At 51.5% G+C, this 18,975-nt stretch overlaps 1 protein-coding gene across 1 annotated transcript in view; it reads left to right on the top strand.

The window, feature by feature from the left end:
* The window catches only part of FAF1 (Fas associated factor 1), a 151,011-nt gene that overhangs the window by 113,891 nt on the left and 18,145 nt on the right, over positions 1-18,975 (top strand). The window contains exons 14-15 of the mRNA XM_038760223.1: positions 11,191-11,327; positions 13,974-14,062. Coding sequence (XP_038616151.1) covers positions 11,191-11,327; positions 13,974-14,062 — 226 coding nt within the window. The remainder of the gene's footprint in view (positions 1-11,190; positions 11,328-13,973; positions 14,063-18,975) is intronic.

The raw sequence follows: 18,975 nt of genomic DNA, 5'->3' as shown, positions 1-18,975 counted from the left end.
TGGAAGGGAGGAGGCAGGAGAGGTAGCCGCTTCTGGGACTTGGACATGGCCACCTCTCCTGCAGCCATGATTGAGTGGGAGGCTCTCCCCCAGTGGCCACTACTCATTGATCATGGCCCATATCGTCATCAATCGTATTTATTGAGCGCTTACCGTGTGCAGAGCACTGTACTAAGCGCTTGGGAAGTACAAATTGGCAACATATAGAGACGGTCCCTACCCAACAGTGGGCTCACAGTCTAAAAGTGGGGGGGGCCCATATGGATAGGGTGCCGTCAGTGGGCTTCCTTCCCTGAAGGTCCTGCCCCAGTGTGGGTCCTGGGTTTCCTCTTCCCCTGTGTGGAACCGCTCACCCAGTCATCACTGCCCAGCTGCCCAGCACTCCCTGGTCCCGGGGATGCTTGGAGGGACACTGAGGAGTGCATTCGGGTTCACTTGACAGCGGATCGGGGCGACGGCAGCAGCAGCGTCGGTTCTGGGTTTCCCGGGGACGTGGATGGGGCAGAAGACTCTCCCCAGCGCCGGAAATGGAGGGTAGTCACAGGGCTCTTCATCATCTCCCGCGTCCACATCTGTCCAGTACCAGCCGGGCGCAGAGCCTCGTCTTGTGTACCGGGTGGTGTCCTGAGAGCTCGGTGGAGGTGCCGTCCCTGGGGCTGAAGGGGCCCTGGCGTTGGGGTGCAGGAAATAGAGGCAGAAGACACCTAGGCCAAGGAGTGCGGGGCTACTAGGTGGCCAGGGGGCCACCGACGGCAATAACGAAGGTCTCGCGCAGATCAGCGATGGCCGACGACCAAAATTCCCAGCAGCTGCGGGAAGCCCAGGCCGGGCCGTCCGAACAACCGGGTTCTCGAGCAAGAGCTTGATTGGGTGGGGGTTCCCCAGCCCTTTTCTTCGGCGTGAGGACCCCAGAGAGCAGCGAGAGCCCCCCACTCATGGCTGTCGTCCTGTACCCTGGCAGCCGCAGCTGTGAATTTGGGGATGTCTGGCAAGTGGAGTCACTGTGGAGCAAGGCTTCCTTTCACAGGCAGCCAGTGCAGTTGCCATCCCAGGGCAAGGTCAGTCAGTCTGCCCTTCATATTTATTGAGTGCTTACTCTGTGCAGAGCACTGTGCTAAGCTCTTGGGAGAGTACCATTCAACAATATAATGGACACATTCCCTGCCTATATTGAGCTTACAGTCTGTGCCGTCTAGCCTCAGCAGGGATTTTTCCCTTGACAACTTTTCTGGGGGCAGCCACGCATCCACGATCCCGCTTTCCCCTGGGAGTCTGAGAGAAAGATTGAGGAGTGCTAATAGTTGATGGAAGCTCTAGTTATCGAAATGCAAGACCGCCTCAATCAGTCAATCAGTGGTATTATACTCTGACTGTCCAGAGCACTGTACGAGACACTTGGGAGAGAACAGTACAATAAAGCAGCGTGGCCTAGTGGATGGTACACGGCCTTGGGAATCAGAAGTACCTGAGTTCTAATCCTGGCTCCACCACTTATCTGCTGTGTGAACTTGGGCAAGTCACTTCACTTCTCTGGGCCTCAGTTACCTCATCTGTAAAATAGGGATTAAGACTGTGAGCCCCATGTGGGACATGGACTGTGTCCAAATTGATTAACTTGTTTCTACCCCAGTGCTTAACAGTGCCTGTCACATAGTAAGCACTTAACAAATACCATTTTTTTAAAAAAGTTGGAAAACACGAACGCTGTTCATAAAGGCCTTACGGACTTGAGGCATATATTCTTCTGGATCATCATTGTGTGGCCCTTGCCTGCTGCTGGTTCACTCCTCACCCTGGCCTGCCCCTCGGGGTTAGCAGTCGGACAGCCCCCTAAGAGTATTGGGGCAGGCACAATTAATTAGATCAGACACAGTCCCTGTCCCATATGGGGTTCACAGTCTAAGTAGGAGGGAGAACAGGTCTTTAATCTCCATTTTACAGTTGAGGAAACTGAGGCACCAAGAAGTTAAATGACATGCCCAAGGTTACACAGCAAGCAGTTGGCAGAGCTGGGATTAGAACCCAGAGCTGGAATTAGAATCGTCCTACTCCCAGGCTCTTTCCACTAGGCCACGCTGCTTCTGGGTGCTTAATAAATACTATTACTACTAATAATAATAGTTGTGGTATTTGTTAAGCGCTTACTAGTTACCAAGCATTGTGTGTTAAGGGCTGAGGTAGACTCAGTGCAATCAGATCAGACACAGTCCCTGCTCAGCAAGGGGCTCACAGTCTAACAAGTATTGAATCCCCATATTACAGATGAAGACACTGAGGCCCAGAGAAGTGAAGTGACTCACCCAAGGTTACACAACAGGCAAGTGGAAGAGCCAGGATCAGAACCCCGGTCCCCTGATTCCCAGGCCTGGGCTCTTCCACTGGGCCACTCGGCTTCCCCCATGAGCCCCCCGTCCCAGCTGTGGCTGTGGGCCGCTCTTAGTCCACATCAGGCCACCCCACTTGAGCCCCCTCTTCTCCCATCAGCTCCTGTAGCTGTGCTTACCGGGCCAGGCTCGGCTCGGGGTGTGCAACCCACCACAGATGGTGTCGGGGGGCTTCCCGGGGCTCGGGGGGCCAGGGGCTGGGGTGAGGAGGGGCTCGGCCGAGGGTAGGGGCAAAACCAGCCCCGTCGTCTGCTGCCTGGGGCTCCTGGCTTCCCCCAACTTCCTTCTTCCATCCCCAGAAAGGAATTCCCCAAACTCCCTTCTTCCGTCCCCACGGTCTTCCCCCTCGGGACTCTTAAAGGGAAAGCAGCAGGTCCCGGGCCTCGTTAGCACTTTGAAGATGAAGGTAGCCAACGTTGGAAAGGGTGGTGGACTTCTCTGAGGCCCGTTTAGTGGGGCGGGGGGCCGGGTGGGGGGAAGGGGGAGCGCTCACTCCTGATCCGTGATTACACCCTGCACACTCATTTTCTCCTTTTCTCCTCCGCTTTTGATTTTCGTGGCGCTCTTAACAGAATGTCAAGATCAATTTGCAGCATGGTTTAACTCAAGGTTTGCGCTGTGCGGGCAAGCGATTGTGCCGGCAAACAATGCCATGTGTTCTTGTAACTTCAGAAGCTTTTAGAAAGATCACGGCAAGGGCAGTATCTAATGACTTTATTAGGGTTAGGGTTCCAAAATGGGCTCAGTAATTGTTCACATCTCTTTGTCAGCGAGTCATAATTACTGCACAGCTTTGTTTGGAGGGGGACTGGTGAATAGTTTTCTAATAGCACCGAAACAGAGGACAAAAAGAAACGGATAAAAGGCGATTGTCTCTTTAGATTGGGAACAAGCAGGTCTGTATACCGATGAGGGTTAAACTGTTTATAATACTTTCTGCGCCCACTTTAAAATAGTAAATTAACCTATTTCAAAATAAACTTCAAGATTTCAAGTTCGGCGCCGAACGGGGGGCTGTTAACCTGACTTGGAAGCTTTACTGACACAGCCAGCCAGCCTGTGGAACAATCCACTTGGCCAGTGTTTCAAGTCGGCCATTTCGAAAGAGTTTATTAACGCAACTTAGAAATTTTGCAGCCGCAAACCCCGCTTTCGGGTGTTCCGCCTCGACTCCCACCAGCTTGTGCCCAAATCGGAAGATTGGGTGATGGGGTCTAAGGCTCCTCCGACGCTAATCTGATTATCGCTGCCCAGGAGATACCCGGTTCCACCAGATAGAGCTGTCAAGGGCGATCTGCGGGAAAGGGTGGGCTGAGGGCGGAACGGGCCTTGAGAGCTTAGGGAGGAGGCTCCGTCTTCAAGAGGGTGACGTTGTTCTCTCCCAGTTTTGGGGCAGGATTTTCCCGCCACCTGGTCCTCCCTCAGGAACTCACTCGGCGCGGGCTCACAAGGGCCCGGAAGCGTGGGATGGCCACCTTACCCTCCCATCTCTGTCTGAGGGGCAGCGACTACATCTGCCCCTTTGGAGTGCTCATTTGGAGCAGGGACTGTATTTGACGACCTGATCCGTGCGTTCAGAATTTCACTGAGCATTCGGTCTTGGCATGTCGAGTCACTCCACCCTGACCACGTGTTGGTGTGGGAACCTTCCCCACCGGGTGTGGAAAGGAAAGAGCTCAACCTGCCGATGCAGTTCATTTTACGTAGTTAACACTTGGCGAGAATAGGGTCTGTTTTTTGTTCGAAAAGGAAATTATAACTGAGCGTTATGGGGTGTTTGAACGACCCATTTCTATTTAAAGAGTTTTGGGGACTTGAATTTTCGGGGAGGGTTGGTTTGTTGTTCCTGTACTGTGTTTGTTTAGTATATGGATCCTTAAAATTGAGTTTCGTTCCTGTACTGCGTTTGTTTTATTGTATGGATCTTTAAAATTGAGTTTCTAGACTGTGAGCCCGCTGTTGGGTAGGGACCGTCTCTATGTGTTGCCAACTTGTACTTCCCAAGCGCTTAGTACAGTGCTCTGCACACAGTAAGCGCTCAATAAATACAATTGAATGAATGTTCCCTGGGGAACTGCCTGCCGCCAGCATTAGTTGCTTACCTCCTCTGCTCAGAGTGCTGTACTGGTTGCCCGCTGAGCACTCTACACTCAATTGGGTGCCTGCTCTATTAATCGCAGTATATTCAGCACCTCCTGGGTGTAGAGCAGCTGAACAAATGCTTCCTGTGGGCAGAGTCCCATACCGGGGACTTACTGTGGGAAGAACACTGTGCTAAGCGCCTGCTAGGTAGTGCATAATGTATTGGGTGCCTTTTCTGTTCAGTGTGCCGTACCGGATGCCTCCAGGGTACAGAACAGCCATATCGGGCATCTTTTGTGAGCCGAGCGCTGTACCAGACCCCTGTTGTGGCCGTAGCACTGTTCTAGACGCTAAGGAACGTACAGTAGGAGAAAAAGACCCGGTTTTTGCCCTTGCGGAGCTTACAATCAACTGGGGAAAACGAGCAGGCAGAAATTCCCAGAAAAAGCAGTCGGTCAAACAGAAAACACATAGATACGACTGATCAGAAAGGAAGCGATTAACTGATTTCATTTAACTGAGAGCTCAGTCAGCACATAGATACACAGAAGCGTGTGGCGGCTCATGAGGTGACGTTTCCATATTTTCTACTCCAACTGGGCCTTTGATTTTCCAGATGCTAAGCCTCCAGTAGACCGGCCCCGGATAAGAAAACCTCGTGAAAATGTGGTTGCCATATAACCCTAAAAAATACCACATATTTTATGAGCCTGAATTTAAGCCAGAAAAAAGCATTTTTTGAAGTTATGCCATTTCTGAAATGAAAAATTTCTGGCCTCAACACAGTGAAATTAGAGGGTCAAATCTGACATTATTCCTAGGATTTACCCTGGTTCTGAAAATTGAAGAAGACTCAAAATCCTCTTTTTTTCCATCTGTTTGTGGTAGCAATCTTTGTTTATGTGTTTATCTTTCCAAACATTCTCTCCCTAATCCACACAACACTCCTTTGGGAATTGGAGGCTTGGCAAAAGTGATTAACACCCCCCACCCCCTGCCCCGCCCCTCACCCCAGCTTTGAGGTGGGGAGAGCAGTCAAAGAAAGGCCTTTGAGGCTGTTAAGGTCAGGGTTCACCTCGAGGCCGCAGTCAGAAATCGAAACTCGATCTTTTGTGCCGAATGTTCTGGGTCCATCCTGACTGGGAAGGACCGAGATTCTCTGCTCCGAAACATCTTGCCGTGAGAGCACGACTCGGGAAATAATCTTCGCAATTCCGCTCTTGGACCAGAATGGGCAGGAAAATCAGACTCGTGGGAGTGACCCCCCCCTCTTTTCCATCAGCTCCTCGGAGAAGAGGTGGGAGGGCCGGCAACCTTGACCCTTTAAGGGGATTGGACTTGATTGCAGCATCAACGGTGAAGGAACCGGCGTCCCGATGGACAGCTGTCTGGGGGTAAAGACCCCTGGGTTCTCTCCGTAGGCTTGTTTCTGGGAGAGAAGCGTCGTGATTGCCCCCCAAACATTCAGAGGTGGAGAAGTTGTCGAGTTTTCAGCTCCCTGACTAACTGGCGGCGGGCCATGCATTTCCGGCCAGCCAGAGCACCCCCCATCCCTGGGGGCCACCCACCGAGGTCATTGGCAGCAGCCCTGAGGGCACAGCAATCCCAGTGCCATCTCCATGTTGAAATGGAGAAGGCCAGCCACCCCTCTGGGCTAGACGCTCCTGGAGTCAGTCCTCTGAAAGGTCCAGGCTGAGGAATCTTGGCCAGTTTTTCACTGCTTCTTAGTCTCACATCTCCGGGGTTCTCCCCCCTACGCCGACCTCTGCAGTCTTGCCCGATCACACCAGTCCCCCTCAGGATGCTTCCAGCTGGGCAACTGGGTTTCTCTCTATACTAGAAAACATTGAGTACGGGAGCGGTGGCTGACACTCCATGCCCAACCGAGGTCTGAGTACCAAGGACGGGCACGTGGCCTGGAAGAGCTCGGGAAATAATAACAATAATGATAACATTTGTTAAGCACTTACTGTGTGCAGAGCACTGTTCTAAGCACTGGGGGGGTTACAAAGTGATCAAGTTGTCCCACGTGGAGCTCACAGTCTTAATCCCCATTTTACAGATGAGGTAACTGAGGCTCAGAGAAGTTAAGTGACTTGCCCAAGGTCTCACTGCAGACATGTGGTGGAGTCGGGATTCGAACCCATGACCTCTAACTCCAAAGCCTGGGCTCTTTCCACTGAGCCACGCTGCTTCTCTAAAGTGGTGAAAAGGGGGCTGAGGTCAGCTGCTCGCTCTTGCCCCTGTCCCTGTTTGTCTGATCACGTATTTGGGTCTAGTTGCTCCCCCAGACCAGAGTGGCTGAGCGATAGAGCTTCAGTCAGTCAGTTGTATTTATTGAGCGCTTACTGTGTACAGAGCATTGTACTAAGCACTTGGGAGGGTACAATAGAACAATAAACAGACACATTCCCTACCCACAATGAGCTTGCAGTCTAGAGGGGGAGAGAGACATTATTATAAATGTTACAGATATGCTGTGGGGCCGGGAGGTGGGAGGATGAACAAAGGGAGCGAGTCAGGGCGACACAGAAGGGAGTGGGAAAAGAGGAAAGGAGCATTTAGTCAGGGAAGGTGTCTTGGAGGAGATGTGCCTTCAAGAGGGCTTTGAGAGGGTATAGGGAGGGGAAACATGAAATGACGTCTCTGGCCCTGTAAGTTGGCAATGCAGAAAGGAGGTGTGTGAGGGTGGTATAGGTCTCCTGAGCAGCAGCAACTTGTGGGGCTGTCAGGATCGGGGTGAACCGGCAGGAATTTTCAAGAAAGGTTGCCCAAGACACACTTTAAACCAATACATCAGTCAGCCAATCAATTGTATTTATTGAGTGCTTACTGTGGTCAGAGCACTGTGCTAAGCTCATGGGAGAGTACAATATAACAGAGTTCATAGACAAGCTTACAGTCTAGCGGGGGATGACTTTTGTCCCCCAGTTCCCACCTGGAACGTAGAAAACCCCCTCTTTAGAAAGCAGGGCCTGCTCTCCATCCCAAACCCACAGACAGCCGTGGGGGTTGATGGGCAGGGGTCCACAGGGATGGGAAGAGAAGGCAGATTCGGGGGGGGAGATGTCGCAAAGCACCCCTGAGAACAAGGTGATCACCGAGAACTGCCAGCAAACCACTGCAGATTCGTCTGTGGCCCTGTTACGTTGTGACAGTGATGATCTAGATTCAGCGCTCACTAGGTACCAAATACCAAGCTGAGCTCTAGGGCCGTCCCTATTCCTTCCCACCTGGAGCTCACCATCTAAGAGATAGAAGAAGCATGTATGTATCTCAGCCCCGTTTTACAGATGAGGAAACTGAGGCCCAGAGGGGAGGCCACCCTGCAGGCAGAGTCAAGACTGGAGCCTGGGTCTCCTGACATCAGTCCCTCAATCTTCACCACTAGGCCATAATGCCACCCCAATGGCAAGTAAAAGAACGGGCAGGGTTTCGGAAGCTTTGTTAAGTTTAAGATGTTTTTATATAACCAAAGGACGCCGCCAAATCCCTTTCAAATCTCCCTATTGTCCGTTTTGTTACTGTGTTGAAAGTTTGAGGCACATAGTTTCCAATTGGTTTTAGCTTCTCGCTGCCCCCCCACCCCTTCTCCTCAACTCCTCCTCTTTTGTTTCTCTGAATGAAACTGAAACAGGCGTGGCTTTTTATCCAACTAAAGACGCTTGTAGTATTTTCCGATGCTGAAAGGTTTTGGTTCGGGAACACAGTCATAGAACTGAAAAGGCCAGGGACCACCTGGGTCATCCCCCCCTTCCCGCCCGCCACCGCCTCCAGGCAGGCGGGTGATTAAGTCACCACTTATTATGTTCATGTCCGACTGATGAGGGGATAGAAGACTGTATTTTTTGTGGAGTTCTTTGCATTGTGTGAGAAGACTTATCTCTGAGGATGGGGCGGTGGACTCAAAAGACAAACGCTCAAAGGTTTGGGACCCAGGCTGCTTCCTCCGAAGGCCTCTCTGAATGGGGGCCAAGCCCATCTCAGAGCCACTGGGGGTCAAGGCAAGTTCTGGGACTTCAGGAGGGGATTCCAGGGTTCTGAGGGGCCACCCACAGAACCGTCAAGAATCGAGAATCGTCCAGGTGGCCATTGGCGATGGCTGGGCCCTTGTGGCTCTGTCCTGCATTCCCTGTCAGCCCGGGCTTGGAGAACTGACGGTCATCGCCGGGCACCCCACTGTCTCCTTCCTTTTCCAGAAACCTGGGGCCAGGCATCACTTTCCCAGACTTGAACCCGCTCTCTGGGCCGGATTGAATTTGCCTCGAACTCCATGAAGCCATTCACGGAACACATACCCACTTCTGGGACTTTGTCCTTGGAAACCCAGGGAACCTGTGTCGGACAGGGTTCTTCTCCAACTGGGGATGGGAAGCAGGTCGAAAGACTCAGCCAGGAACTCCTGTGCTGAGGGGCCTCGCCACCCGACTCCGAAGTGTCTGTTAATTCTATCGTATTGTACTCTCCCAAGTGCTCTGCACATAGTAAGCGCTCAGTAAATACCATTGACTGATTGAGAGCCCCAGCTGCCGAACTAGATTCTTGCATGAGGAGGCCCGGAGTCGCTTGGCAGACTGCTGCTGGCTCAGACAGCTCCCGGTGTCTCCTTTCATCAAGCAGTCAGTCACTTGCATTTATTGAGTGTTTACTGTGTGCAGAGCTCCGTACTAAGTGCTTGGGAGAGTACAATACAACAGAGTTGGTATCTCATCCTGTCAGAGCAACAAAGACTCATTTCCTTTCATTTAAAAAATTGCTGGAGGATCAGCTTCGAGCTGAGGTGGACCTTCAAGATGTCTGAGGGAAGAAGCAGAGGTGAAATTCGAACCTGGCAGCCTCCAGCCACCCCCCACCCCTTCCTCCACACTCACCCGAGGCTGTGCTGAAGGGCCGGGTGCCTGAACCCTACCAGAACTGCCCGTCTGGAATCCCATCTCCTCCGGGGAGCTTTCCCCGGTTCATTTCTGTTCTCCCCAGGTAGCATCCTCTCAAACCTTCTGCACTCAAAACTTCCCCATAGGTCTTTGGTAGCTAGGAATTGATTCTCTGTGCTTCTCCAACACCTCTTTCGCCTATCTGTGAATTATCCTGCATGCATCCGCTTCCCCCCACTGATCAGGAGGCTTCCGGAGGGCAGGGATTGTTTCCATCGCTCTGTGGTACTCTCCACAGCGCCCTGCACACAGTAGGCACTCAACAAGAATTGTCGATGGGTTGGTCGACAGAGCTCGGGGCGGAGGCTCAGAGCGGATTTAAGCCCTCGCGGTTTTCCCTGGAACGGGAAGAGCCCGAGAGGCCCCAGGCCCCTGCCGTGGCTCCCCAGGCCTGCCCCTGGCCACCGGGGCCCTGGCCGGTCGCCCCAGCTTCCCGGCCGACCCTGGCTCGCGACCGGGCGGCCCTTTCCGTAGCGCCGGCTCCTCTCCGGGGCCGGCCGAAAATTCCGGGACGGGGGATGTGCCACAGGCAAGCAGTATATTGGCTTTAAAAATTAAGGGGTTTGATTCTGTTCTGAATTTGGTTATCAAATGAGTCTGAGCACATGACATTTTAATGCAGTTTGTCTTTTCAAATAGATTTCCCTTCGAACGCGTGTGACGACGAGGCTTTACTCATCAGCTAAAACATACATTTCATTGCAGTTGTTACCTAAAATATTATCATAAGGCATGAGAAAACACCACGATTTAAGTTGCCTTTCATAGACATAATTAAGAATTAATAAGCCTGTACCAGTGGCTAGTCTTCAGAATTTCCACTGTTTTGCCTTTTGTGACCTGTGTTATTAAAAGTCCATTATTTTTACAGACTTTATTAAATTGGATCTTATTAAAGCATTCTGTATTTGCATTTGGTCTTTCATAATTCATTATTATTATGACATTTACTTTTTACCATCAGATCTGAAAACATATCATAAGCTACCCTTTTCTCTTGAAAGAAATGCTAATTTCAAACAGTCCTCTAATGGAAGAGAAAAGCTTTATCACTTTTTTCATTTATTCAAGATCGTGTGAAGAATACTAATGCTAGACTTCTGTATGCTAATATCTCAGAGCTTTTTTTGTCAAAAGCTTAAAATTATTGTTTTTAGGCCAACGGCTAGGTGTGAAACTAAAAGACCCTCCACTCCAGGAGAAAATACAATTGTAAAAGTACAATTCTTTCATTTGAAGCCTAATCAAAACACTTCTTGATCCTTTTTTTCCTGTCTTTCTTTTTTCTGTGCCAAGTCCAGTTTCTTGGAGTGGCTATAGTGATGTTTTACCTTCATCATCGCGTGTGGTTTTCCCTGGGCAGGCCTCTGATTATTTTTTTCACTTTATTTTGTTCGGCTTTCTGACTGGCACCCCAGGTCAATTTCATCCCGACACTTCTCACTTGGAAGGTTTGCAACCCTGAGCGCTTAGGATTGCATTCTTACCAAAGGAGGAATTCTCCGCTTTAGTCTCAGTCCTCCAAATTTTAGGCCGGGTTCTTGTCAGGTGAAGCGCCTCCCCCACCTCAATTTAAACATGCTGATGTAAACTCGTTATGAACGGGGACCGTGACTACTAATTCTATTATATTGTACTCTCCCAATCGCTTTGTACAGCACTCTGCACTGAGTAAGCGCTCAATAAGTACCATTGATTGATTGATGAGTGAATTAAATGCTGGGGTTCTGGGGAATTCCATGCAGAAAGACTGTGCCATGTACACTGACTGTCTCACTTTTCCCTCCCAGGTTTCTGACAATGTGCACGAGACACTTTGGGAGTGTTGTAGCTCAAACCATTCGGACCCAAAAGACGGATCAGTTTCCACTTTTTCTTATCATCATGGGGAAGCGATCATCCAATGAGGTGCTGAATGTCATCCAAGGTAATAATAATAAAAATAATAATAGTATTTGTTAAGCCTTTATTACATGCCGAGCACTGAACTGAGCTCCAGGTAAAGCTGCACAATGTCCCTGCAGAACAGAGTTGCGGTGGAATCCCTACTCCAACCGATTCCCGCCTTTCAAATTTTACAATTTCTGGAATTTCTCCCCGAAGAGGATCAATGCCCTCCCCTTCCCCAAAAAATTCATAAAAATACACTAAAATCCATCAACTATGGCACCGTGGATTTTCCACACATCTGCAGTCTCCCTCTCTTCTTCCTCCCATTTGTAATTGATTTCAGTGTCTCCCCCGCCCAAAGGCAAGGGTCCTGTCTACGTACTCCGGTATGCGCTCTCAAGCGCTCAGTTCAGTGCTTTGCAAGCAGTAGGTACTCAGCACATGCTGTTGGATGAATGACGGATTAGATGGGAAAAGATCTCATTAATTAAGTTGTAGGAGTTAGCTGTTAGAATGGAATTTTATGTTGTGAGGGCTCCTTTGGGCAGCTGCTGAACTGCGTTGATTGGCTGGGATAACCCGAATTGACTGCACAGGCTCACTTTTCTGTGGAAACAAAATCTGTGTGCTCTGCATCACTACCTCAGATATCCATCGTGAGTGCAGCTTTTCTTGTTTGCGTGAATCTGTTTCTTGCAAAACCCAAGGTTGATTGTGTTCATGATTGCCGTCAGCACGCGATCCCTGGGCAAAGGTAGCAGTGGATTTTTGTTCACCATCACCACTACTGTCACTATTGCTGCTACTACTGGTAAGAAACTATGGTTTAGTAGAAACAGAGCTTACCGAGCACCTGTTAACTATCATCCTCTGTACTAAGCTCTTGCGAAAGTACAAAGGAAGCATAAGAGGCTTTCTCTGCCCACAAGGAGTTTCCATTCTAACTGGGGAAGACAGACAGAAATATTTATAAATATGGGAAATCAAGACAAATGTTCCTGTAGTGGATCTGAGTGATGACCCCCTTCAGCTCAGGGCTGAGGCACATTAGAGTGGTCCATGCCATTATAGGGAGAACCGGGAAAAGTTTGCTTTCAAAATCACGTAATGGCCGACCCACCAGAAACTTTTTGTCTGTGGCCCTTGAAGTTCCTTAAATAGTTTTTGCCCTCCTGTTCTAACACCTCCAGGGGTGAGACCAGACACAAAGGGGCTCCTCTAGGGCCTCTGTGAATATTGCTCTGCCCTGAGTCTACCTGACTTGAGCTACCTATCTCTGGTCTTTTTTTGCGTGTGTGTGATATTTTTAAGTACTTACTGTGTGTCATGCACTGTAGGGAAGATACAAAATAGTGTGGACACAGTCAATGTCCCAAATGGGGTTCACGGTCTCAATCCCCATTTGACCGTTGAAGTAACTGAGGCACAGAGAAATGAGGTGACTCGCCTGAGGACGTACAGCAGACAAGTGGCGGCACCGGGCTTAGACCTCAGGTCCTTTTGACCCCCCTGGCCTGGGCTCTGTCCACTAGGCCAGACTGCTTCTCAGCCGTGGCCTGCCTTGGGACTGCCTGGACCTTGGCTGCTGTGATTTTAGTGGCATCCACACCCGAATGCAGGCATTTGGGATCTTAAACCATCACCTTTGGGCCCATTTATGCTGAGTAAGATGGCATTGTCCATCCCTACCTTGTTTGAATGTTGGCAACGGGATCGCCAGCACCATTCAGCGGGGGATCCGAAGCAGGATGGGGCTTAACCCAACTTGGGATCCCCGAAAATGTGTTTCCCAGAATCGATTCTTCTGGATTCCTTTGGGATGAGTAGTGAGTGATGGCACCTGGCAGTGACCAGTAGCCAGCGGTGAATGGCACCAGGTACCTGTGGGAAATCACACATTACGGGCTGGTCTTCCTGGGCCTCTGAAATTTAATTAAGCCATCAATTCACCTGATCTCCTCATTGAAAAAGCCTCCTCAGCCCAATATTCTTTGACAGCACTGGAAACATGGGGAGTTAAGTTCCCTTAACTGGAAACTTAAGGAAGAAGTTGTTAGCCAATGAATTCTCATCACTGAGTTGTCTGATTTGGAAGCTTGAAAACTAAACAATAATTGTGATATTCGTTAAGCGCTTCCTGTGTGTCAAGCCTGATACCAGGCACTGGGGTATATACAAGACAATCAGGTAGGATGTCATTCCTGTCTCACAGTCTAAGCAGGAGGGAGAACAGGTATTTATTTCCCATTCTACAGGTGGGGAAACTGAGGCACAGAGCAGGACAGTGGCAGTCGAGACTAGAACTCAGGCCCTCTGAATCCCAGGCCCCGTCTCTTGAAAAAAAATCACTTGGTTATTGATTATTGGCCAACGGTCATCGTGGTGCTCAAAGTTTCTTTTGCAGCTGGAGCAAGCGGTCACCCTGTCCCCCCCCCCCAACAAATACTTTACTCCAGATGTTCAGAAATCCCCCCATCCTCCGCTGCTCTGCTTAGATTTTTCTGGGGGACATGGAAAACTTTTAAGTGAAAAGACAAATTAAAAAGATTCTAATTAGATATTAGCCCTCTAATCTGCAATTTTTTTAAACACTAGTTATTCCTTTCTGATTAATTCCAGAATGACTTTCCATTTTTTAATAACTTTAATAATATCGAGTTCGGCTTCCTCCCCGCGTTGCTAGGAAACACAGCCGTGGATGAGCTGATGATGAGGCTCATGGCAGCAGTGGAAATCTTCACCGCCCAGCAGCAGGAAGACATAAAGGACGAGGTATGGTCAAAGGCCACTACGGGCCTCCCGGGGGCTTGTGGGCAACTCCGGAGCCAGACAATGGGACCTCCTAGTCAGCACTCAGCCTGCTGGGCCTCGGGCGTGGGTTTGCATCGGCCCACAGCCCCGGCATTGATTGAGTACCCGCTTTGGATCCGGCACCATCCTGGGCACTGGTGTAGATACCTGCAATCATTCATTCAGTCGTATTTATTGAGCACTTACTGTGTGCAGAGCACTGGTCTAAGCGCTTGGGAAGTACAAGTTGGCAACATATAGAGACGGTCCCTACCCAACGGTGGGCTCACAGTCTAGAGGACAGTCTAGAAGACAATCGGCCCGGATGTTGGCCCTGCCCACCCAGGGCTCAGTCAAAATCGGGGAAGACTGAATCAGGGACCGGCTCACAGGCAATCGGTTGCAAACAGCCGGTCAGCACACAGTTGGCACATCAGTGTCACAACCTGGCATGCCTAGTATAGTGCTCTTCATTTGATGGATTGATTGGTTAATTGGCTGAGAACAGTATGCCCCGAGTTCCGAGGTGGGCACAAAGGCTCCTCACTGCTCCAGGCTGTCCCAGGCAAGCAGTCCTTGGTTACAGAGGGCCACAGTGCTCCTCCTCCCCAGGGCTGTCCTGGGGAGAGGCCGGGCCCTGGTCAGCAGCGACCCCGGCTTCCGGGCCCCAAGAGTCCTCGGTCACATGGGGTCTCGGTGTCTGCCCACCCCTCCCACTGCAGTGAAGGGATCAATCAATCAATCGTATTTATTGAGCGCTTACTATGTGCAGAGCACTGTACTAAGCGCTTGGGAAGTACAAATTGGCAACATCTAGAGACAGTCCCTACCCAACAGTGGGCTCACAGTCTAAAAGGGGGAGGCAGAGAACAAAACCAAACATACTAACAAAATAAAATAAATAGGATAGATATGTACAAGTAAAATAAATAAATAAATAAATAAATAGAGTAATAAATATGTACAAATATATATACATATATACAGGTGCTGTGGGGAAGGGAAGGAGGTAAGATGGGGGGGATGGAGAGGGGGACGAGGGGGAGAGGAAGGAAGGGGGGGCAACCGGCCAGCCGGGTCCTGGGCACTGGTGAGAGGTGGCCGGTCCGGGTTTGTATTTTTGCTTCCCCTTTCCCCGATCTCCCAGCTTCAGTGAAGTGCTTACAAGGGACTGCTCCATCATGTGCAGCGAGGTCACCCTTCCATCCTTCCAACATGGGCCTGTCTAATCCAGAACGATTGTGGTTATTCAGCCTGGCCTCTGCTTTCCCAAGCACGGGCAGAGTCATTAATGCCTGCTTCTCACACCCGCTCCTTGTAGCCGTACTCCAGGCGGCGTTGGCAAACCCTCGGTCCTTTCCTGAGTCTCAGCCCGTCCACCTGGCTGCCGGCATGGCAAATGAGACCATATGGGTGCTGCTTTACCCTCCTTGCGGCCCAGGTGCCCCCAGGCAAACTGTCAGTTAGTAATAATAATAATAATGATGGCATTTATTAAGTGCTTACTATGTGCAAAGCACTGTTCTGAGCACTGGGGAGGTTACACGGTGATCAGGTTGTCCCACGGGGGGCTCACAGTTTTTTAATCCCCATTTTTACAGATGAGGCAACTGAGGCCCAGAGAAGTTAAGTGACTTGCCCAAATTCATAGAGCCGACAGTTGGCGGAGCCGGGATTTGAACCCATGACCTCTGACTCCAAAGCCCGGGCTCTTTTCACTGAGCCACGCTGCTTCTCACGCTTCTCAGTTGCATGGACTGAGCAGTGAGACACAATCATATACTAATGGGGACAGGCGGGAAAAGGAGAGATGTGCGAGCCAGGGCTTAAGGAACAGGGTGTCGACAACAGTGCCACAGATTGTCATCATCATCATCATCAGTCGTATTTATTGAGCGCTTACTGTGTGCAGAGCACTGTACTAAGCGCTTGGGAAGTGCAAGTTGGCAACATATAGAGACAGTCCCTACCCAACAGTGGGCTCACAGTCTAAAAGATTGTCGGGAATACGCAAGCCGGGGGGAATAACAGCGGGCCACGGGTAGTCTCTGAAGAAGTCCACAGAGGAGGCCGGCCAGCCGACAGCCTGGACCTGGGCCGCCCCGGGGGAGACCTGGAGTTGGGGAGGCCGGGGACGGCCCGAGAGCCGTGACAGGGAGTCTCCCAAAAGAGCCGACGTTTCAGTCCCACCGAAGAAGGGGCAGTCATGTCTGTAGCAAGACATGTTTATCTGTTACTCTCGAAATTGACAGTGACATTTTGAAGTAATGAAGTGCTTAGTTAGGACTTTGTAATAATAGGTGTGTTGCCATTCAAGATTATTGTGATCCTGCCGCATAGACATTGATTGACAATAATTCACTAAACATGCTCTTCAGCCGTTTAAATCTTGTGTCTCATTAGTCCCAGATTTACTGATTACGCTGTATAATAATCTGAAAGCACACTGTCTGCATGCATATGTCCCCATTCATTCTTTTCTCTTAATTTGGGCTCATTGGTAAAGAAATTGACTTTAATTCCTTTAATGCTGAGCACAAATTTTAATATGAGGGTAACAGGAAAAACCCGAGGAGCGATATAATTGAATTTTTGATTGCATTTTAACGGCAAGCTGTAAGGATTTCCATTTTTCAAGCGCAAGTTCGCTTTCTGGTCCCAAGGAGGTCTCTCTCTCGAGCGCGAAGGACTCTCTGGGGCTCTTCATGGGCTCTCCGGATCTGTACTCCTGCCTCGAAGGGTGGAGCTCAAAGTCTTTCCATTTGCAAGTGGGAATGGTCTCCCCAAAAGCAACTCTGCCAAAGGCTCTGGGTCGGGCTTCCCGCTCTGTTCAGATTTAGGCTGCGGGCTGGGAGCACTCCCCTTCACGGCTCGGACGCCGCGGCTCTCGTTTTGTTCTGTCGTATTCGATTTCGGCCCGCGGCTTCCCTGTCGAGCGGGCATGGCATGGGAGCTTGGCTAGATGAAGCCTTTATTAAGTAAACGTCATCTTAAATTCTCTTAATAATAGAGCCGCTCTCTCGTGGCCAGGAGTGTTTACTAACCTTTCCACCCTCGGTTTCTCCATCACTCACCGGACCGGGAGGATTATGGGAGAGGCTCCCTGGCCAGAGTCTGTGCCAAAGCGGCCATGACTCTATTAGGGACCGTGCTACTCAACAGCCCCGGGAAGCTCCCAGTTGGACAGCCGTCTCCTTTGGGCTTGGACCGGTGGCCTGTAACTCTGCGGCATTGCCCCCCGACCCTCCTGTGGGTCGCCCCCACCGAGGAGAACCAGGCCTTCTCTGCGTTGATCCCATCTGTTTCCACCCAGTGAGCCAAGAGAGGAGCCCGTGGCGTTTTCCTTGGTTTCCCTTTTGGGAGTCAGCTCTTGCCTCTCGAGCTTCTCGCCTCCCAGAGGAAGGGGCCGTGGTTCCCCTTGGTTAGGATTGCTTGGCCCCAAGCCCCGGCTGGAGCCGGAGAGGCCTCCTGAGTCCGGAGGCATCCCCAACCAAAGATGAAACATATGCAGCCCTGAGGAGGGGGTGTCTGGGCCCTGACTCGGCTTCCTGGAATCCTCCAGAACCAGAGTCCGGGGCCCCAAAACTCGGTGGGGGCATGCAGCCCCGCTTATGCCCTGAGTGAACCCCATCCTCACTGGCGGCATTAGGAGAGGTGGAGCAGTGGGTGGTGCGTGTGCTGCCGCGGGCGCTGCCGGTGCCTCTCCGGGAGCCTCGGCCTCGAGATAGGAGACACGCTCCCACGGGGACCCCGCACGCGCCGGGGCCGGGAGGCTCCGTCTCTCTCTGGGCTCGTCGTCGCCATCCCACCCCAGCCTCCTTGCGAGGGAGCGAGACCTACAGCTCTTTTCAGGCCGGACAATAGGGAACGGAGCCCAGATTCCGGTTTCTGTTACTGTTTTCTTAACACACCAGCAACATGTCACCGCAGAAAGACAAACAAAGAAGGCTCTTGTTCCCAGGGAGCACGCGGCCAGTCGGCCAGCGTTGAGGCGGCCAACCTTTCAGAGGCAGATCTCGGTGGGGCCCGGGACCCGCGGCCTGCTTCCTGCAGCCGCTCGGCACGAAGGCTCAGCGGGAACGGTGCTGGAGGAGCGAGCTTCCTCTCGACATCTGGGACCCCGCTTTACCACGGCTCACGTGAGCCGGCTAGGGCAGGCCCGGTCTTAGACGGCCCTCCTTCAAACAGAGGCTCAAAGGGAGGAAGAGGAGGAGGAAGCTTGCTTCCCTGGGGTGCTGATCTTGAAGACAGAAAAGCCACCAGGGTTGGACCGGTGCTGTCTTCGGTAGCCCATGCCATGTGCCCGAGATTTTTGGAGCCCCAGGATTCTGCGTTCCACTTCCCTGCTCACTGAGCCACTGCCTCCGGGCCCCTGCCATGCCCCCTAACCCCGCTGCCTTTGGGGGACATGAGACCGGCCGGCAGGAGAACAGCTTAGGCAGCTGTAGAAATAAGTGAAACTTTGGCAGGAACTGAAGCAGGGCCCGGTGGGGCGGGCTGCGGAGGGACAGCGGGAGCAGCAGCAGCTGGGATTTCTCTTACCTCTGCCCTTCCTCCCCACTGGCCAGGGTAGCCTGGGTCTGCCAGCCAGGGTGCCAACTGGGACTTGCTTCCAGGGAAAGAGGGGCCCACGGTGGGCAAGAGGGGACAACCGGGGTCTGACCGATCCTCCTCAGGACTCAGGAGGCCAACCTGCCTGCACGGGAGGCAAGGTGGGCCGTGTGGTCTACCAGGTGGGTGAAGGCGGAAGAGCGAGGCTGGTAACCGGAACTTCTCCTGGGACCAGCATCTGGGAGGAGGTCTCTTGGGGGCGTGGGTGCCCCAGTCCTCTCAACCTATTGTTAGCTGGGACTTTCTCTGAGCCAGTCAGGCCACCCGGGGAAGCAGTGACTCGT

Source organism: Tachyglossus aculeatus, chromosome 18, assembly GCF_015852505.1.
Source record: "Tachyglossus aculeatus isolate mTacAcu1 chromosome 18, mTacAcu1.pri, whole genome shotgun sequence".
In the NCBI taxonomy this organism is placed as follows: domain Eukaryota; kingdom Metazoa; phylum Chordata; class Mammalia; order Monotremata; family Tachyglossidae; genus Tachyglossus; species Tachyglossus aculeatus.
This window is presented reverse-complemented; position numbering and strand designations above follow the sequence as displayed.